This window comes from Petaurus breviceps, unplaced genomic scaffold (genome assembly GCF_028583685.1).
Source record: "Petaurus breviceps papuanus isolate PSGF00001 unplaced genomic scaffold, PetGlider_PUasm1.0 138, whole genome shotgun sequence".
Lineage (NCBI taxonomy): Eukaryota > Metazoa > Chordata > Mammalia > Diprotodontia > Petauridae > Petaurus > Petaurus breviceps.
The window spans coordinates 14358800-14377510 of NW_027185694.1; the positions used below are offsets into that span (position 1 = coordinate 14358800).

An 18711-nucleotide genomic window follows, 5' to 3' on the forward strand; every position below is an offset into this window, starting at 1 on the left:
TTCTTCCCTATTTTCCCCAAGACAAGTCTATGTCCTACTTTTTCCTTCTTACGTTATACTTAGAAACTAATGAAAATTATTACTTTGCCATCTCTGAAAGAAGTAAATGTTAAACTAGTTCATGGGATCATCAAATGAAAGTTGGTTAGGGACCTTGGAGGTCACCTAGTACAACCTTTCACATTACAGATGAGGAGGCTAAGACCCTGAAAGACTGAGTGACTTTCCCAAGATCATAAAGATAGTAAATAGCAGAACCAATATTTGAACCTAAGTCGTCCAATTCAAAATTCAGAACTCTTTCCTTTCATGAATATTTCCACTACAACTGCCCTTTCCAAACTCAGAATGCTTCTTTCCTAATTCAAGAAGTTCACCGATATGGACAACATGTAAGACTTTCTTTCCATTGTTGTAATCTGAATGGTGCAGTAATTGCATTATTTTTGTGATAGCTATACTCTTTGAGTTTTCCCTTTAAGCATCTGGGGTGGTGTAGTAAAAAGAATGTTGGATTTAGTTAGAGGATCTGAGTCCAAATCCTGATTTTAATGTTTGCTGCCTGCATAAACTTAGCAAAATCACTTTAACCTCCCTGGGCCTCAGTTTCCTCATCTTCAAAATGAGGAAGTTGAATCTAATGACCTTCACACTTTCTTCTATCTCTAAATCTACGATCCTATAATCTTTCAACAGGTAGCTGTAATCTCTCATCAGAATAGCTGCCTAATTAAGTACAGCACTGTTCCTTTTCCTTAACTGAAAATACCCATGCCTAATTTGTCATAAAAGTATTAAATGCTAGTTTACATTAATCAATAAAGGTCTGTATTGTTTCTTGTTGTCCTTTGTAGATAGATGTCAATATGAAAATAGGTTCATGTAGTATGAGGGCTGCAGTCACTTTGAGTACTAATGGGGTGACCATAGTGAAATGAATGGGATGAACCTGCCCTGGACAATAACTCGTGAAACTCATGCTACCAAAAACAATATTTACTCAGCCATCTAATGAGAAAGGAGAGTGTGAAATAGGAACAGGATTTGTGATGTCAAAAATATTATTATGAGTGACGCTTTCCAACTACTCTAGAGGATGATAGGATAGACTATCAAGAAGTATCACATCAGAGATATGGCCTGGGTTGATGAAGGTTAATGCTCAGGCAACAGAGAGGTACCAAGCATAGACATATACAGAATACCTATAGGAAAGGGAGCATGACATGTATATGACTTCTCTTCAAAAGTTGGTGCCCTAGATGACATAAATAGAATGCCATCCATGTTTGAGAGGGTTTCTGGGAATGCTGACAAGGCAATTAGACCCTTTTTGAATTTTGGAGCTGCTTCTGGGTTTGAAATCTTTTCCAAATGTAACAGAAACCACCATGAGTCTCCATGCTACTGGCTAGCTTATTCCTTACCTGTAGTAATAAATGAGCAATAATGTGTGTGTGTGTGTGTGTGTATTCCTTCTAGTCCAGTTGATCATAGACAATAAGGGGCAGGTAACTGAGAGATGAGTTGTCAATGTGGAAAGTTCAAAGAAGTGTCTATACTTCGTTATCCCTTTGCACAGACTAAAGATATTTCCTTGAAGAATTAGAGAAACAGCTTGCCAATGGTTAGCAAAAGATTGGCCAAACTTTTGGTAAGTCTTAAAAAGAAAACTTTGCAGTCCATCAGTATCAGAGGCAGGAAGGAGCTTTGTGGATGTGACTCCTGTGCATATACCAGGAGACTGTAGGAGTGTGGAAGAAAAAGATTCCTTCCCCTCCCATAAATCATATCAAAGTAAGAAAAAGTGTGAATCATGATGTATCAAAGAATGGAAAAAGTCTTTGGTTAAATATGACACTAAAAACCCCCAAAAAGCATAGTGATGGAAGAATTTTCCTTTAACATGAAAACATAAATTCATTTGAAATGAATAGGGAGCTTTATTGCTAGTACTGGAATTTTGCAAATAATGAATCCTGAGAAGTGGCTACATTATTTAAATTCATACAGCTTTAATTGAATGAGAACAAATTACCATATTCTATCTAATTATAACTTTGAATATTGTGATTTTGAATACTCGTGACTACTTTATGGTATTCATTATTCATACTAATAGGGACTGAACTGTATATGTAGTAGAAAAACATTAGAAGAAAGCCAGGCTATTCACACACACATCACTACTTGTCATAATTTAATAAATGCTTTTTAAGGTAGATGGTGGAATCTTTATCCCTGGAGATCACGGGTCATAGGTTTAGAGACGAAGAGACCTCAGAGGCTATCTAGTCCAAAGTATTTGTCAGTCTGGGAAAGTCTGTGGACCCCTTCTCAGAATGTTTTTAGATACATGTTAATGAAATATATAAGATTACAAAATGAAATATATAAGATTACAAAGGAAACAAATCATATTGACATGAATGTATTTTTTCACCCATAAAAGTTCATCTTTCCTTCAACCCCTAAAATCTATCAATGGACCCTTTTGAAATCTACAGACTACAGGTTAAGAGTCCATGTTATCACTGGGTAGGCTTTTATGCCTGGGGTTGGTGTGAGACCCTTATAATGGGTAGGGGCAGAGTCATAATCCTCTGAATATGCCCTTCATTTATATATATATATATATATATATATCTTTTATTTTCATAGTCGTTTGCATTTTGTATCCCAAATGTCAATGTGAGTTTCTTGAAGGTAGTTTCTTTGTATCCCTAGTACTTAGTACAGTGTTTGACATATAGTTAATATTTTAAAAATGATTGTTGTCTGATTGACTAAATCCTTCCTCCAAGTGCTTTGTAAAAAGCAAAGGTAGAGAAAGTAGCAAGTGGGTGAGCATGGTAATGAGAAAGACAGGAAAATCAGTGGTGCCATGTGAGAGTGGTGCAGGACTCTGGAAGTAATGGTATCATGTGACATGGAATGATAGAGAACAATGGCACATGAAAATTATGAATTAGATAACTGCTTCAGAGACAAAGTATATTTCCTCACACCTTACCTATACCTTTTGGCCAGCTCAAGCACCCCTATCCTAGTCATTCTTCTGCCCTGGGATTGCTGGTGAACTTGCCAATAAAATTAATGGTTTCATTTGGACTACAGAACTGTTTGTGGTGGGGCACTCTTTTGTGATACCTCTTCTATTGCTGCATGGATAGACATGACAGTTCCTTTAGTTTTTTTTTTTTTTTTTACAAAATCCTAGTGACACTTTATTTCTGGGCTTTTGGTCTGATGGACATGAAATGTAGTAACTAATCTTCATTAGTATATGTCTCAAACATCAGATGTCAGTTCTCTCCATAAGGCTAGTTGTGGGTATTTATTTGTATGTATGTTGATCCTACAGAGATCTGTGATTTCATCAGTATGGACACAAAACCTTTGGAAGGACCAAGGTGTCATATAACCATGTCAACTTAGAATTTATAAAGAGAGAAAGAAAAGATTTTAAGAAACATGTTTGAGTGTAAACCAGTATTTCCTTTGGTTGCCATATTTCTCTGCTTGACAAAGAGCTCAAGCATTTGTTGGTGGAAACTCTAGGTTCTTTTGGTCTCAATCTGGCAACTTGTTTACATTAGCTGAGCTTTGTTAGGAAATGAAGAGCAGGCTGTGATGATAAGTAACAAATTCTTTTTTTTAATTCCCATTTTCCAACATCAATAATTTGCTTAAGCTTGTCGTTAGATTAGAGTTGTTTAAACTGTATGCCATAGCTTCTCATTTTGTACTTTAGTCTAAGTTGGTATTGATTTTGATTTTGGTCCAAGAAGTTGGCAGCTGGTCTCTGTGGTAGATGTTTTTATAAAAATATAGGTTAATCAATGAAGTTCACCATGTATTAATATTGGTCTCTTTAGATACTTCCCTCTTTTTTCCTATTTGGAACTTTTTTATGTAATTAAAAGTTTATACGGAAGGTTTTCACACCTCTCGACCTAATTTTTATGCAGACTTTCATACCTATCTACCTTCTTCTGAACTCTCAGAAATGTAGGAGGCCTGTCAGACTTTTAGCTTTCCCCTCCTTTGGTACTTTGATGAGTCTATGATCTCATTATTGTGAGTCATTCTTAGGGTATCTACCCAATTTTTTTGGGAGGACCCTTCCTCTAAATAAAGAGGTAATGAGTTCCTTGTCACCAGAGGTCTTAAAGCAAATGCCAAATGACTATTTGGTAGAGATAGTATACAGTATAATATAAAACCTAATGTGATTTTGAACTACATTAATAGAAGCATAATGCCATAATACATGAGGTGATAATACCTCTGAGTACTCAGATCATAACTGGAATATTCTTTATAGTATTAGGTACCAAACTTTAGAAATGACAATGATAGACTGGAGTACGGCTGCTACAGTGGAAAAGTATACTTGATTTAGATTCAGAGTACCTGACTTCATTTCCTGGCTCTGCTGTTTACTCCCTGTGGACCCTTAGAAAACTAACTACATTTCTATAGGCTTCAGTTTTCTCATCTGAAAAATGAGAATATTCGATTAGATTGTTTTCTAGAGTTCCTTCCAGCTCTGGATTTATAGTCATATGAGAGTAATCAGAATGGTGACCACCATATTGCATGAAGCCATGCAGTACGAGCATCTGCTAAAGGAGTCATTGAATTTTGTCTTGGAGAAGAGAAGATTTGGGTCAGAGGGAACTTGACTGCAGTGCTCAAATATTTGAAGGATCACTACAGTTATCCTTTCCACATTGCGGGGTTAGGGATATGGTGCTCCCGCAATATGGAAAATGCAGGTAAAAGGCAGTAGCCTTTGTGTGTCATCTGCTGGCTTTTGCATTCTTTTCACAAACTTTAACTTTTTACTTATTTTAACTTTATAAAAGAAATTGTGTTTATGGTATTAAAAGATAAAATATGTTGATATTATACAATATTTTACATATATTTTATTCATTTCTGAGATTCTAAACTTTTTCCATGCCATCTGCTGCCCTTCATGTGTTGTCTGTAACTTCTGCAACACTTCTCCAAAATTCCCATTTAAGTTCTTATGCTGACCTACTATATACCAAAACCATGTTGGGGAAAGTTGCAATGTGGAAGGGATAACTGTATATGCATGAGGATTAGCTTTGTCATACTTCACCTCAGAGGACTGATATATGGTGCAAAGAGGAAGACTTTAACTCACTGTATGGGAAAGGTTCCCAATGACTAGAGTTATTCCAAATGGAAGTCCCCTCCAAGTGATGTTCTTCAAACTTAAGACAGGGTGAATGCTTGGAGATATTGTAAAGAAAACTTATGTTTTGAGTATGGCCAGACTAAATAATCTCTGAGTCACATTCAAACTTTTTGACTATATAATTTTTAAAAGCTCATCATTGCTAATCTAAAAATGTTTTATAGAACATTTTGCACTCCAGGTTCTCCATGAAAATAGGCTTTTAAATTCAGAGAACTTCTGATGTTGACAATTAATGCCTAATATTCTATAAATTGTATATGCAGATTTCTCCTTGCGAACAAGAGTATATATCTATCAAATACATAGGACAGAATATGTATTTATAATTTGAGGGACATCTATCTCCCTACACAAACAAAATACTAAGATGCTAAATATTTTTTTTCACTTGGAATTTTAATGCTAACACAAAATTCCAAGCATCCATTCATGTATAAATGAACATAAGAAGGAGATGAGATGGATGGGAATTATACTTTTCAAGTTCCCCAACAGGTTTTTGTCTAACCTGGGAACAAGCAGCTTAGAGAATATTTAGCCTCAATGACCCATCAAATAGTCTGCTATAGCAACCCAGGAAATGTGCTCTTAGGGAGTTGTCCAGAAGGCCCAGAGTCCAAAGCTTGAACCCATTTAGCATCAGTGTCGGTTGAAGGAGTCATGACATATTATCCTGAAGGAAAGAAGACACGGGATGACAATTTATTAGAGATTTTTGTAGAGATTAATATGGCAGCTAGAAAAGCTAATGCAATTTTGGGCTTTGTTGATAGAAACATAATTCCCATAATAGATGAGGTGACAGTCCCCCTGTATTCTACCATATTCAGACTATACCTTGAATATTATTTATTGCCATGGATGCCACACTTCATAAAGGACAATGATAGGCTGGAATGTGACTGGTATAAGGAAAAGTATTTTTCCCTTGGAAAAAAAGCTTCCCCTCTTCTCTACTTCTTTCTTCCATATAGGGGTTTCCTTTCTCTGAATTAATATGTGGTGGGTTCCTTGTCACTGGGTTTCTTATAGTAAGGGATTTCTGTCCAGTTATTAGAGATGTTAAGTAGAAAATGACATCCCCCAAATTTAATGCCATTTTGGGCTGAGTTAATAGAAGTAGAATATTCACAATGAAGGTGGTGATAGTTTAACTGCATTTTGCCATCATCACTGGTTTCATGGTATGGAACTGGTATGTTTCTAGATCTAGGTACCATGCTTTATAAAGAACATTAATAAGACCAGGTCATTATCCTCCTGTTTCCAGCCTGGTTATACTCTTTTGGGATATTGAAGACTATGATTCTAACTACTTCTGTTTCAACAAAGTTTCCTGTCTCAGCAACTCCTTCTTCTGGCTTATGACTTTATTGAGGGATGTCAGGGAGAGAAATGGAGAAGAGGATGAATGGTATGGCTCCTCCATTTCTTTTAACCTTCATATCATTAGATACTAAATATTTTTCATTTCCTTTTTCATTTCCAAATCTTCCTGAAAGATTTGGGGGGTAAGTACTTGTCTTCATTCTGTCTTGTCTCCAGTTCATCAGGTTTGGAATGATATTGTTAATTTCAAGGGATAAGGGTAAGAGGAACCAGAGCATCCTTGTTCCTCCTGAAAATCGTCCCATGCCTTCAGCAAGCCATTTCCCTACTTTAATCAAACTACCAAGTATTCCTATCTTGAGATCTTTACTGTGATGCTAACCCAGTATGTGTCTTGCTACTCACCTAAAGTACAAGACACTAATTTTTGGTCCCAGTAGTGGCAAAAGGATCGCTAACATTTCTCTCTGGATAACTGCCTTTACCTAAAAAATAAAAATAGCTGGCACTTATATATTGCTTTAATGTTTGCAAAACTCTCTATAAATCTTAACTTGTTTTATCCTCACGATAGCCCTGACAGGTAGATGCTATTGTTATCCTCATTTTATAGATGAAGAAAGAGCTAGACATCTGAATTTCTTCATTCAAGTGATAGATGATTCTTTTTCACACATGAATTTTGGATATTAATTTAATCATTCAACAACTAAGATTTTGAAGAGTTTAAATAGCTGATTCACAATATGATTCTAAAAGCTAACAGTTTTTTTAAACATTACATTGATTTTCTATGTATCTTTCACTTATTTGCTTACATGTTGTATTCCCTCTACCCAAATAGGATGTCTCTTTGAGGGTAGAAACTCTTTTATTTATTTATTGCTTTTTGGAGGGAGGAAGGTAGGGCAATTGGGGTTAAGTGACTTGCCCAAGGTCACATGGCCAGGTTTTGTTTTTTTTTGTGTGTGTGTGTGTGTGTGTTAAGTGTCTGAGGCCAAATTTGAACTCAGGTCCTCCTGACTCCAGGGCCAGTGCTCTATTCACTGAGCTACCTAGCCACCCCGCTAACAGTGTTTTGAAAAAGAAAATATCTCCATTAACCTATATATATATATATATATATATATATATATATATATATATATATTTTCATGTGTAAGTCATTACATATATCATGTAGACTCAGTGAAATGGTTTTTGATTTAAAATATTCTTCACAGCTGCCTTAACATCCTTGTTCCTCAAACTATAAATGATGGGATTGAGCATGGGAGTCACTACACTATAGAAAAGTGTGATAAATTTGTCTGTGATGTCATTATTTGTTCTAAGAGAGCCCTTAGATTTAGATTTTGCATACACGAAGAAGATTGTTCCATAGAATATAATCACTACAGTCAGGTGGGCAGAGCAGGTGGAAAAGGCTTTGCATCTCCCTTTTGCAGAGGGAATCCTGAGGATTGCAGCAAGTATGAAAATGTAAGAGATGGAAATTGATATCAGAGGAATAACTAGAAAGATGAAGTTTGATCCTGCCATGCTAAGCACATTGATGGAAATGTCTCCACACGCCAATTTCAGGACAGCCAGGATCTCACAAATAAAATGGTCAATGACGTCCACGCAAAATGTTAACTGGACTGCAAGAGATGTTTGTACCACTGAATCAAGAACCCCTGCTGCCCAGGACACAGATGCCATTGATACATAAGTACCCTTGCTCATGATGACAGGATATTTCAGGGGCTTACAAATGGCCACATAACAGTCAAATGTCATCATGCTCAGGAGTACACATTCCATTGCACCTGTGGCAAAGGATAGAAACATTTGCACTGCACAACTGGAGAAGGAAATGGCTTTCCTTGGAGTGAGGAAGCAGTCTAGAATTAGGGGCACAGTAGAGGTTTGTAATGTAATGCCAAAAGAAGGCAACTTCCCAGGTTCAAAATACCAGCATAGGTGCTCTCTATTTTATTTAGTGACAAACCAAGAACAGAGAAGATCAAAACATGACATCATTCCAAATACAGCATTTACTAAGTGTGATTAAATAATCTCCAAGTACTACCCCACCCCAGGATCTTCCAATCATTCAATCAATTACAAAGTCTCTGTTCTAAATACTTCTCCACCCCTAGGCTATACCTTAATTAAGTCCACCACAAAGCCCCTCTTCTCAAATGTAGATTAGTTTCCAAACATAGGTGAAGTACCTTCATTTGTCAATCACAGAGCACAATAAGGTCAAAAGTTCCCCACCCCTGGATCACAATTGAATCTACCCCAGAGTTACATCAAGTTTAAACACAGCACTTAATACCCAAATGGAGGTCTTTTCTTCATCTTGACACGAGGCAAGTTCTCAGCAATCTTAGTTCCTGGGGAGACAAGGCTTAGCAAAGCCACAAGATACATTGCCAGTCCCTTCATGAATTTATCCTCTGTCTGTAGAACAGTCCTAGAACCCCTGAACACATTAGCAAAGCCCTCTCCCAGGATTTCTGTAAACATACAACAAGAAAATCCTTCTTCAGGGCTTCTGAACCAACAGAAAGGCTCCCAGACCCCTGCAACAACAGCACTGTCCCTCACCAGTGGACAGTATTCACTCTGTCTGCAGGACAGTCTCCAGACCCCTGCAACAACAGTACTGTCCCTCACCAGTGGACAGTATTCACTCTCTGTCTGCAGGACAGTCGCAGGCCTTCTTAGCGAACAGCCAGGTTCCAGGACTTCTTCAACAAAAGGACAGTCTTTCACCAGTGGACAAATCTGGCAAAATAACATCAAAACAGACAGACAAAGTACCAGCAAAACAGCCATGTCTCCTCAGGGGGCAGGTCTCAAAAGTCCAGGGCAATTCAAAGCGGCCACCAGCAATTCTCTTAGTCTCTCTCTCTCCACGAGGTGCTGCTTCCAAAAAGATCTTCCGCCTCTCTCTTGTCTCTCTAAATCTACATCACCAGCTCCTCCCAGTTCAGGACTTTCTTTTCACATCAACAAGCCCATCCCACAGGTGGGATTAACAAACTCTGGGTTTTAACACAATCAATTTGAAAACCAAGCCAATACAGGGGAATCTTTAATTGCCATTACTATCACAAGGTTGTATAGCAAATGTACAGGAAGGAGAGGTTACCTAGGAAGAAGTACATGGGTGTGTGGAGGTGAGAGTCATAGATGGTTACTATAATCAGTACTCCATTGCCCACAAGGATTACCAGGTACATCCACAGGATCAGCACAAAGAAAATGGTCTCTAGTTTTGGATAGTCAGAAAGTCCAAGGAGGACAAATTCTGTCACAGTGGTTTGATTGGATCCTTCCCTTTTAAAATTCTCTTTTACTTGTGTGTATTCTGAGGAAAACACAACATAGTTTTATCAGTTCCAGGAAGTATTTATCTTTTCCTAAGATTATGTCTCCAGTAAACTGCTAGTGTTTTTTGAATATGGGAGTATATTGTAATATGAGACCAAGATCCATTTCCCAGTGATAAAAGGATATGAAGAACAAAAAACCAGTTTCCAATAGACTTGCAATTATTAATAACCATACCTAACAGTACACCAGATCATTATTTATATGGGAAATGCAAATCAAAACAACTTTGAGGTTTCGTAATATATCCAAAAAAACTGGTAAAAATGTTAAATGATGTATTTATTTAATATTGCATTCAACATTCATTTAACATTGGGTATTCATTGCTTGAGAAGAAGAGGGAAAGTAGGTTAATAGAGTTTCTTATTGGTCTAACTTTTCTGGAAAGTAATTTGGAATTATGTTTAAAAAAGTGAAGCAAATATCTATACTCTTCAACCTAGAGTTTCCATTATACTTGTAAGGGATCATGGAGAGAAAGAAAAATTTCACATACACCTGAATATCCACAGCAGACTTTCTGCAATAGCAAATACCTGAAAACAAAGCAGCTACTTGTGCATTTCATTGCTGTTTAGTCACATTCTACTCTTTATGACCACATTTTGGGGTTTTCTTCACAAAGATACTGGAGTAGTTTGCCATTTCCTTTTCCAGACTGGGCAAACAGCATTAAGTGACTTTCCCAGGGTCACACAGCTAAATAAGTGTCTGAGGCCAGATTTGAATTCAGGAAGATAGGTCCTCTTGAATTCAAACCCAGTATTCTATCGACTGAGTCATCTAGCTGCCCCACTGGTGAACTAGGGAATGATCAAACACATAGTGGTACATGAATATAATAAAATATCACTACAGTATAACATGATCAGTATGACAGTTTCAGAGAAATATGAGATATGTTAACTGATGCATAGAGAAATAAGAACTAGAAAAATAATATGCACAATGAATAAAACAATGCAAAGAATCACAGTCTTCAAAAGAAACTTAATGCTTTGTGTTTATAATGCCCTTGCTAAGCCAGGGAAAGAGAGAGATAGAGATAGAAAGAGCTAGAAAGTCTTCCTTCTTTGCAGAACTGGGACACTGTGGGTGTGGAACATTGGACTTACACACACACTTTCAAATTCAGTTTATGTGTTGGCTAGTTTTGCTGACCTGCTTTTTTTCCCTTTTCTTTTAAAGTCATCATTATAAGGGATAGCTCACTGAACAAGGATAGAAAAGGAAGTGAAATAAAAACATAAAAATATTAAGATTAAAAGTTTAAAAATACTGTAATCACAAAACATGTTTGCTACCTTGTTGTAGTGATAACCAACATCAGAAGATCCATTTAGAAATCCTAGAATAGAGATTTCAGATCTAAGACAATACCTCATTATTTGAGGGCCAGTTAAAAGCTCAAGCACAATTGGGTTGAAGTGATGATTCATATTTGTATTTGGTTATTATTTTGGATGAATATCCATTAATGAAGCTTAGACACTAAGAAACTCAGGGCAAATAGATCATTTAATAAAGAGACCCCAGCTGGGGTGGCTAGAGGACCTGAGTTCAAATCCGGCCTCAGACACTTAACACAAAAACTAACTGTGTGACCTTGGGCAAGTCACTTAACCCCAATTGCCCTCGAAAAAGCAAAAAAAAAATAGAGACCCCAGATTTTGGAGGTAGATAAGATTTGTATTCAAATTCTGACTATGTGACCATGGGAAAAAATAAAAATAACTTCTTTGGATCTCATTTTTCTCATTTGTAAAGTGTAAAGTTTGTTTCAAAATAATCTCCAAGGATCCTTCTAAATCATATGATTTATGATTATAAGGCATGTAAAAGAGTCAGCCAAAGACTGGCTGACTGTCATAAACATTCAGACCACATTGTATCCCACATATTGAGAACAAGAGAGACTGTTTCTATCTATAGGAGTTCATATCAACGTTGCTACTTGCATCGATCATAGAATCATAGTCTCTCTTCCTCAGTTATTGAAACAGAATAAGAACCATACCTGTTTCTGCAAAATACATAGTAGTTCCAAGATTTGATTGGCTTTAGAGAGACATGAGTCAGAGTCCTGGTTCTGCCAAGCACTATGGTCAAGACCTAGATTGGATTCAATTGCTTTCACTTCTCTGAACTTCAGTTTCACATACATAGGGATGAAACAGCTTATAAAACTTGTTTTAAGATTCAAAGGAGATCATGGTTGTACATACTTTATAAGTTGTAAAATGCTATGTAAGTTGAAGTGATTATGGCCTATGATTTTAGTTTACATATTGAAAATAATCTATCCTGAGATTAGCTTTCATAAGTAACACCTATTTTTATTAGCTTCTTCTATGCAAAATTGGAGTAGATTTGGAAGCTATGTTAGCAGATTTTCCAAAGGAGAGTAACTCAGAATATTACTAATATTGGGCAGGTAACTGGCACAGTGGATAGAGTGCCAGGCCTAGAGTCAGGAAGACCCGAGCTCAAATCTAGCCTCAGACACCAGCTATATGACCCTGTGCAAGTCACTTAACCCTTTTTGCCTCAATTTCCTCATCTATAAAATGAGCTGGAGAAGGAAAGGACAAACCACTCCAGTATCTTTGCCAAAAAAAACCCCAAATGGTATCACAAAGAGTTGGATATGATTGAAACAATTGAACAATAAAAATCTCTTATATTTGTGAAACAAGGCAACATATTTGCTAATTGTAATTCACTGTAGCTAAGTAATTGTTCTGATCATAAATATTAAATGCACATAAGTATTAAATACACATAAATATTAAATTTTTAAAATACTTAGCAGAAGGAGACTTGACACCAGCAATATTATGGTCCACAAAACTCAAATAATGTATATCCAACCCTGAGTGCATAAGAAAGATCTGTTTCTAAATATTTAAAATTGAGTAACAGGGATGTCCATTTGCCTCTGAATCTGAGAAATATTGTCCTCCTTTCTCAGAAAGAAGTTTCTACCTGACTTCCAGTGGCTCTGATATTCTGAGTCAGAAAAATCCTTTCCCCAGCATATGGAGTGATGATCAATATAACATGGACAAATACATGAGACAGTTATTTTTGTCAGGTTTCACTGGGAGAATATTTATCAGAAAGTTGAAAAAGTGGCTGCAGAGAAAGCCTTGAAAAATTTTAATATTTTCACTACCATCAATTTTCTGTCTTCATTTTCTGTTAGTTAATGAAATAAAGAAATGTCAATGTGTCAACATGTGGGTACCAGGCACATAACAGAACTCTTGATCAATACAGATCTCTATTAGAACTGAGCTAACTTCCTAGAAAAAGAAAACTTTGAAGTCCAGTTCTTTACAGCCTTTTGGTCCATTTCAAGTTCCAGATCCATTCTCCAAAGGATCAACTACTGGAAACAAAGGTAATTTAAATCCCTTGTTGCTTTGGGGGAAAGTTCTAATTCCCGAGGCAATTTGAAGTTTATAGAAAGGGAAAGGTAGGGAATCCTGCAGACCCAATTAGAGTGAAGTTACTATTTTGTTTTAATTGAAGTTGAACTTACACAATAGGAAACTATTTCTGTGTCTATGGAGTAATTTCCAAGTGGAAAACGTTGTTCCCTGACCTCTGGATGAGAGCCAGAATTAGTGCATTGGGACTTCATCTTAGGTGAGGATACTGGTACAGGGATGGAAGCATTTTCTCTTTCTGGGAGAGCAAATATTAGACTGGTCTACTCCCTTATTTGGCCCCTGGGGTCATCAGGTGCTGTGACCAACTTTCTCCTTGGCTTAACTTCTGCTTTTGGCTGATTGTCCCTGACTTTGGAACTCCTAGATCAACATGGGCTGGGATTGAGGGCAGGGTGGTCAGGAAGGATCTACTGTGGAGGCAGTATGCAATGTTAGCTTTTTCTCCCCTCCCAATAATGTACTTAGCCCTAGGTCTCCCATTCATCACTCATTCTCTGCCTTCCTTTTCCATTGTTCTCTCTAGAATTTGCCTCTCCTGGTAACAAATAAGAAGGGCAACATGATGTGACAGAGAGTATTTGATTTAGAGTTAGAAGAATCAGATAGGTGCAGCTAAGTGGCTCAGTGGATAGACCCCTGATGCTGGAGTCAGGAGGACCTGAGTTCAAACCCAGCCTCAGACACTTACTAGCTGTGTGATCCTGGGCAAGTCGCTTAACCCTTAATGCCAGTAGAAGAATCAGAGGACTTTGGATCAAATCTTGCTGCTGCTGCTTACAACTTGTGTGAGCATGGGCCAATCATTTAGATGTCTGTGTGTATCAGCTTCCTTATCTGTGTGGTCCATATATATCTTCTTAAGCTGCTTCCCTTACCCACATTGACACTAGCAGGTCAGTCTCCCAAGTAAGGAGACTATTACTCTACCCCCTCTCAGGATTCTAGGAATATACAATAGGGTCTATGTGGTTTGTCTAATGCTGATATCAAACCTCCACACAGCAAATTCCCCCAAGGCTTTGTCATAAGGCAGGGTGGGGCACATACTTGCTCTCTAGAGAAGTTCTCTGGCCTATCACCACCATGCCTCATGGTCCTCCACCAGTGCTTGTCACATGAGTCTAGAACTCCCAGGGTCTCATACCATGGCATTACTCTTGGAGGGACTGCCTTTCCATTGCTATGATACTCACCTATCTGCCACTTTCTCAGGGGTATCCCGTAGCCAGCTTATACTGACTCAATTGAACCCATCATAAAATTTTCAGTGTGAAGATTTACACCTTAGAATTTGGCAAGTGCTACACATCACAGCCTTGTTTATTATTTGGTTTAATTTCTAGACTTAAGAAAACGATGGGAAAATGTTAATAATGCAGATTAAACTTTAAAGTGTGTTATTCGTATCCCCAATACCACTCTCTACTCTCCTGGGATACAGACTCCTATCAAATTTTTGGTCCCTATTGGACTACAGTACAGTTAGTGATCAGAGACCCTCATATTATCCCACTTCCATTACTATATGTAACAAAATGGCAGTTTCTTTATGGAGTTGTTTTCTTATAAAATTCCCCAGTGACCTTTTACTTCCAAGATATTGTCCTTATATGTATTAAATGCAGTGATTGACCTATGTTAGAGTACATGTGGACCTTGCCCATCTGATATCCATCATTCCCATGAGACTAACCATGGGGATTTACTTATGTTAATGTTGATCCTGTAAATAGTTATGATTTCAATGGGAAAAACAATTGATGGTTTTCTATCAATAGATGGACCATCTATTGGTGAAAAACTTGGGAAGAAGTGACCTAGCTATGTTACAATTTATAAAGAGAAAGGGGAGAGAGAAAAATATTTTTAAAAGAAAACAAGTTTATGGTGTAAATCAATATTTTCTTTGGCTTCTGTGGAACTCTGCTTAGTAAGGCAGCTGAGTGTTTTCTGGCTGAAGCTGTTTCTATGTTATTTTGCTCTTTGTTCATCATGGAAATTGATTTACATCAATTCAACTTCTATAACAAGTAATCATAACAGAGTGAGTGTTGATACACAAAGAAATTCTCTATTACCTTTATCAGCATCTATATTTTGTTTAGTTAGGTCATATTAGAGTTGTTTTAATTATATGGCACATCTCATGCAGTTATTTCTTCTACTATGTTATTGATGTTAATCTTTATTCTAACAAGTTGATGATAGAATCCATGTGGATTATTGATTTAGAAAGGATTCCCAAATTTGCTTCCTACTTATGTATGCATTTCTCATGTAATTATTTCTTTTTATATGTTATTAATTTTCATATTTGTTCTAACAAGTTGGTGACTGTCAGTATTGGGATAATTTATTTAGAAAGGAATACACATTTTGCTTCCTGATTATGTGCTGAAGTGTAAGCTGGTCATGGATATTCCCTCACTGTCCACTTTGGTCTCTTTAGACAGTCTACTGTTTTTTTTTTTTTTAAATCCCATTTTTAATAATTTTAATTTCTTCCATCAGAATTTAATTCTTAACAGCATCTGTCTTATCTCTCTTGGAGTGATTTCCATTTTAGAATTTTGAAGGAACCACATATGGAAGAATGATTAGCTTAATTTTGTTTGCCTCTGTAGGACCAGGGATTAAAAAGTACACAGGCATGTTTTGGGTTAGTAATAGAGATAGTCAGTCTCCTAATGATTAGAGGTATCCAAAATGGAATTTTTTTTAATCAATCAAAGTCTTTAATTGAAGTCTAGTTGCTGATATTGCAGAAAGGAATTACCAAAGTGTATATGGGGAAGGTAGTTTGGGGGTGGGGATGGGAGGAGTTTCCCAGCCCTGATGGAACTATAGAAGAATTCTATCAAATGTTTTAAGACATATTAATGATAATACATAAATAATTTTCAAAAACTGATATTACTATATCAAACTAATTTTTGTGAGATGTATATCGTCTAGATGCCAGAGAATGATAGCACAAAGAAGAAGAATTGTACAACAATATCATTAATGAACATAATTTAAAGATTTTAAATAAAATCCTGTCAAATAGACTTCAGCAATTCATTCAGGAAATCATTCATCAACAACCAAGTTGGATTTGTATCAGGGATGCCATGATGATTCAGCATTAGGAAATCAAATAAAAACATCAGAAATTACATAATTAGCTCACTAGACACAGAGCAAGCTTTTAACAAAGTATAACGTTCATTTGTTCTAAAAACCTTACAAAGTGAATGTTGCAAAATTACAAAGAACAGGCATGTACTCAATGAAGAGATAAGAGAAGATGCTTTCCAAACTGGAAGATGGTAGAGACAGGATGTCCATAGGCATAGAGCATTGGATATGTTTTCAGATATTTTTATTGTATTGACTATTTTTTTGCTATTTATTTTTCTCTTCCTCTTTTAAAATTTTTTCTCTGAAAATGTTCTTTGTTATATGACATTGTTCTCTGGGGTGTGGTGGTAGAGAAGGGGATATTCAGGGGAATATTTAGGAAAAATTAAAAAAATATTAATGCATTAAAAAAAGAATTATTCAACAAATGTGTCTTCTTAGGTAACAGTCGTTACTGAATAGATTGTCTTTCATGTCTTATCAGGGAAGCATTTTTGGGTCAACATATTCTTTACAGCTGTCTTTACATCCTTGTTCCTCAGGCTGTAAATGATGGGATTGAGCATGGGTGTTACCACACCATAGAACAGGGAAATGAGTTTGTCTGTAATATCTTGTTTGTCTGCATTAACTGAATCTTTGGCTTTGGGTTTTGCATACATAAAGAAGATTGTTCCATAGAAGATAGTCACCACAGTTAAGTGGGCTGAGCAGGTAGAAAAGGCTTTACGTCTCCCCTCTGCTGACGGGATTCTCAGAATGGTGGCAAGGATGAAAATGTAAGAGATGGAAATTGATATCAGAGGAATAACTAGAAAAATAAGGTTTGATCCCATCATACTAAGCACATTAATGGTAATATCTCCACAGGCCAATTTTAGGACAGCCAGAATCTCACAGACAAAATGATCAATGACATTAGCACCACAAAATGGCAACTGGACTGCAAGGGACGTTTGCACTATGGAATCTGCAGCCCCTGCTGCCCAAGACAAAGCTGCCATTGACACATATGCAGTCTTATTCATGATGACAGGGTATCTCAGGGGGTTGCAGATGGCCACATAGCGATCAAATGCCATCATGCTAAGGAGCATGCACTCAGTTGCTCCCATGGCAAAGGACAGAAACATCTGTATTGCACAGCTGGAGAAGGAAATAGTTTTCCTTGGAGTGAGGAAGCTGTCTAGAATTAGGGGTACAGAGGAGGTTGTATAGCAAATATCCAGGAAAGAGAGATTACTGAGAAAAAAGTACATGGGTGTGTGTAGGTGGGAGTCATAGATGGTTACTGTGATGAGGACTCCATTTCCCAGCAAGATTACCACGTACATCCACAGGATCAAAACAAATAAAATGGTCTCCAGTTTTGGGTGGCCAGAAAGGCCCAATAGGATGAATTCTTTCACAGTGCTTTGATTGCTCTCATTCATTTTTGAAGTTCTTTTTCAGTGTCAGGGATTCTGAAGTAAACAGATAATAGATAATTTTATTCCACTGGTATTAGTGTGTTTCTCTGAAGATACATCAAGTAAACTATAATCCTGTGTATGTGAATATGGAATTTATTACAATGTATAAGATCAATGTACAATCTACAGAGGATTGTCAAAAGACATGAATAGTTATCAAAAGAATAATTACAAACTATTAACAATATGGAAAATTTTCTCAAATCACTAATTATAGGAGAAATTCAAGCCAAAACAGTTTTGAGGTTTCACCTTACATCCAGTAAATTGCCAAACAAGATGAAAGATGGGAATATTCATTGCTTGAGGGTGCAAATGGTAGAAGGGTGAATTTGACTAATCATTCTGGAAGACAATTTGGAATTATATTAAAAATGAAAAAAAATGTCCTTATTCCATGCCATATCAATCAAACAAGAGAAGTTGAAAAAAGAACAACAAAATCCATATGAATGGAAAAAAAAGTTCAGGAATCTCAAGAAAATAATGAAAAGAAACAGTATTAAAGGTTGACTACCAGTACCAGACCTCAAACTAAAATATAAAGCAATAATTCTTAGAACAATTTTCTACCAGTTAAAAAAATTGGGAGATTGATCAGTGGAATAGATTAGTGCAGCAGATTCATCAAGCAGAAAAAAATATCTATAATACCTTAGTGTTTGATAAATACGAGGACCCTAGTACTGGGAGAAGAACTAGCTAT

At 36.6% G+C, this 18711-nt stretch overlaps 2 protein-coding genes across 2 annotated transcripts; both read right to left on the reverse strand.

The window, feature by feature from the left end:
• Window positions 1–7750: 7750 nt before the first annotated feature.
• LOC138144047 (olfactory receptor 13C7-like) lies at window positions 7751–11991 on the reverse strand. Its single transcript, XM_069065375.1, has 3 exons — window positions 11973–11991; window positions 9680–9929; window positions 7751–8477 (listed from the first exon to the last, which is right to left on the reverse strand). Exons 1-3 carry the CDS (start codon window positions 11989–11991, stop codon window positions 7751–7753), a joined length of 996 nt encoding a protein of 331 aa, XP_068921476.1.
• Window positions 11992–17003: 5012 nt separating this feature from the next.
• LOC138143404 (olfactory receptor 13C7-like) lies at window positions 17004–17966 on the reverse strand. The gene has a single exon (XM_069064620.1). The coding sequence runs from the start codon at window positions 17964–17966 to the stop codon at window positions 17004–17006; it is 963 nt and encodes a 320-aa protein (XP_068920721.1).
• Window positions 17967–18711: the final 745 nt, after the last annotated feature.